The 3,120-nt window shown below is 36.3% G+C and overlaps 1 protein-coding gene across 1 annotated transcript; it reads left to right on the top strand.

The window, feature by feature from the left end:
- The first annotated feature begins 889 nt into the window (after positions 1-889).
- Positions 890-2,520, top strand: LOC127094649 (uncharacterized). Its single transcript, XM_051033455.1, has 3 exons — positions 890-915; positions 1,236-2,155; positions 2,294-2,520. The coding sequence occupies exons 1-3, from the start codon at positions 890-892 to the stop codon at positions 2,518-2,520; spliced, it is 1,173 nt and encodes a 390-aa protein (XP_050889412.1).
- The last annotated feature ends 600 nt before the right edge of the window (positions 2,521-3,120 follow it).

Raw genomic sequence — 3,120 nt, forward strand, 5'->3', positions numbered from 1 at the left:
CTACACCGAAAACTATTGTGTAACTTTTACTGGATCTAACCTTACGTTAGATCATAGTATTTTATTCCTTCGCCTTTATTTTACTGTCTGAACGAAGATTGTGAAGAACAAATCCAACCGGTCTGTGGTGGAGTGTTCAAGCATCGAAGCTTGGAATAATCAAGATCTCTATTAATTTTACAGGTTCTTTAATTTTATTGTTTTAATTTATATATGCTCTGTACTGCTGTTTATCTATACTGTTTGTCTGACATGGTTGTATTTAAGCATAATGATTGTTTAGGCTTGTTTAGCATGTCCGGCTAAATAAACTTAGGTATCGGTATGTAAAGTAAGCGGAATAAAGGAATCAAAACTAAGTTGGTTTAAATTTATTTAAAGATATAGTCACTCTTTTTATGGTCTCAATTTACAGGGTTAATACCAAAGTTTTTGTACGAGAGTAAAAGACATAAAGAAGTTAAAATCAATAGAACGACAGTTTGAGCTTTTAACTGGACAATGTAAATTGGACATTAATTTTAAATCAGGGCGAAAGCAATTTTTAGAGTTAATTAAATTCTAATCATTTTCAAAAAGTATTTTTAAAGGTTAAATGTGAGGACGAGAGTTAAGCATTTAAGTTTAATCATATAATCTAAGTCAATAGAGCGAGAGTTTGAGACGAGGGTGTTTAGATGGTTAGCATTTTCTTAAAAAGAGTTTCTATAGATTCTACTGTTTTCAAAAAGTGATTTTAGTTTTAACTAAATAGTGAGAGCGTACGTTAAGGTAAAATCATAGTCTATTCAACAGAGCGAGAGTTTGAGAAAAGATTTTTAATCAATAGTGTCTAATGAAAGGACTTATTTTAAAACTAAGAAACCAACGAAGATTTGATTCCCTAATTATGACGAACTACATACCGATAACCGCGTTATTCGATATTTAATCTAGATCTCATTTTAACTTTATTTTTCCCCCTAATCATCAAAGTATCATCCGCCTTAGCTTTACGAAGTGACCTTAGAAAACGGTATATCGATTCATAAGTCCCTGTGGGATCGATATCTTTTATTACTACGTGATTAGACTGTGCACTTGCAGTTAATACCCCAATAGACTCATAAAGTCGCAATCAGTGAGTGCAGAGTTTATGATGTCCTGCGTATCCGAAGATCTTTAGTAGAGCTTCACAAGACTCTGTGTCAGATTAGTGAATACGAGCATGATCATGACGATTGTATCATTTGTAGTTTTAATTCACGTGGGCGCGTGATTGTGAAGAGGGATGTTCAAGGGTTAGTGGATGAAGGTCCAATTCATATCCACCAAGCTAGAAATCAGGATGATGATGTGAATGTGATTGTTCCAGTTTTCAAAACTCCTCAACAGGCGGTGATTCACTATGATAGCAGTAAGAGAAGCAATAGATCGGTATCATCGTTGGTGATATGGTTGGCGGGGCCGGTCCCGTATGAATCTGATAAAGATATGCCTCACAAGTACGATGCTACTATGATCAAAGATGGGCAAGAGGTTCCTCTTCCCGCAGCTACTTCAGTAATGAGCATTATTGACATTGTCAAGGTGACCCGAAGCGGTCGAGAACTCGGTATGGTATTCTCGAAGGCTGTTGAGAATGCCGTAATTGGGAAGAAGGATGAGGCGGTTGTTCCTTTGGTTGATCCTGTTAACACTCCAATTTGTCAGTCTGGTGAGTCCAGCAGTTTGAAGTTTAAGGATGATAATGATGAAGTACTCCGTCTGATAAAGAAGAGTGAGTTTAACATCGTGGAGCAGCTACTCCAGACACCCTCCAAGATTTTTGTTTTATCTCTGTTGATGAATTCTGAAGCATGCCGTGAGGCTTTGAAAAAAGTACTTGAGCAAGCCTATGTTGAACATGATGTTATGGTTCACCAGTTTGATCAAATCGTCGCTAACATTAATTCGTGTAACAATTTGAGTTTTTATGTTGAGGAGCTTCTAGAGGAAGGTAGGAATCATAACCTGACTCTCCACATATCTATGAACTGTAAGGAGGATTCCTTGTCCAACATCTTGGTAGACACTGGTTCATCTTTGGATGTTCTACCCAAGTCTACTTTCGCTAGGCTATCTTATCAAGGAGCACCTATGAGAAATAATGGTGTGATTGTGAAGGCGTTTGATGGTTCTCGCAAAACTGTCATTGGAGAAGTTGACCTCCCAATTAAGATTGGTCTAAGTGATTTCTAGATTACTTTCCAAGTAATGGATATTCACCTGGCCTATAGTTGTTTGTTGGGTAGGCCATGGATTCATGAAGCAGGTGTTGTCACGTCGACTCTACACCAAAAGCTCAAATTTGTCAAGAATGGGAAGCTTGTTATTGTTGGAGGTGATAGAACATTATTGGTGAGCCACTTATCAACTTTAACATATCTTAAAGCCAAGGAATCTATTGGAACTCCATCCCAAGCTTTATATGTTGCTAATGTGATCCAGAAGATTGGGGCATCCATGTCTTCTTTGAAAGATGCGCAAGAGATTGTTTAGGCTGGTGACACCGACAATTGGGGCCATGTCATGGAAGTGGTTGAGAACAAGAATTAGGCCGGTTTTGGATTCAAGCAAGGGTTGTTCAAGAAATAAGTCAAGGCTATGCAACATATTTTTCGGAGTGGACGGTTAATCCGCAAGTAAGTACAACGCTCAACTGCAATCATTCATGAAGATGAAGATGAAGATGAAGAAGAAGACAATGCCAACTTTGTAATGCATGGATAAATTTGCAACAATTGGGTTACTGTTGATGTTCCTATTATAGTTCATTGTTCAAAGTAATATACTTTATTGTTTAAAGAAAAATCCTTCTCATATGCCTAATGGAGAAGTGAAAACATTGTCAGGCATTTTCAATTATCATCAATAAAATGCAATTTTATTCATCCATATTTATGTTGTTTTTACTTTTTGCTTTCTTTTGAAAATGGTAATCACAAAAAACATAAATAGACAATAATTTTTCCCATATCTGCATAATATTTGTTTTTACTTCATATTTCTAAAATCCAAATATCAAATCATTATCCAGGTTTCTTCTCAAACCCATTGAAAATAATGACCCTATTCCCTCTCAAAACATTGATTTACCTA

The sequence above is a fragment of the Lathyrus oleraceus genome, chromosome 6 (assembly GCF_024323335.1).
Source record: "Lathyrus oleraceus cultivar Zhongwan6 chromosome 6, CAAS_Psat_ZW6_1.0, whole genome shotgun sequence".
NCBI lineage: Eukaryota > Viridiplantae > Streptophyta > Magnoliopsida > Fabales > Fabaceae > Lathyrus > Lathyrus oleraceus.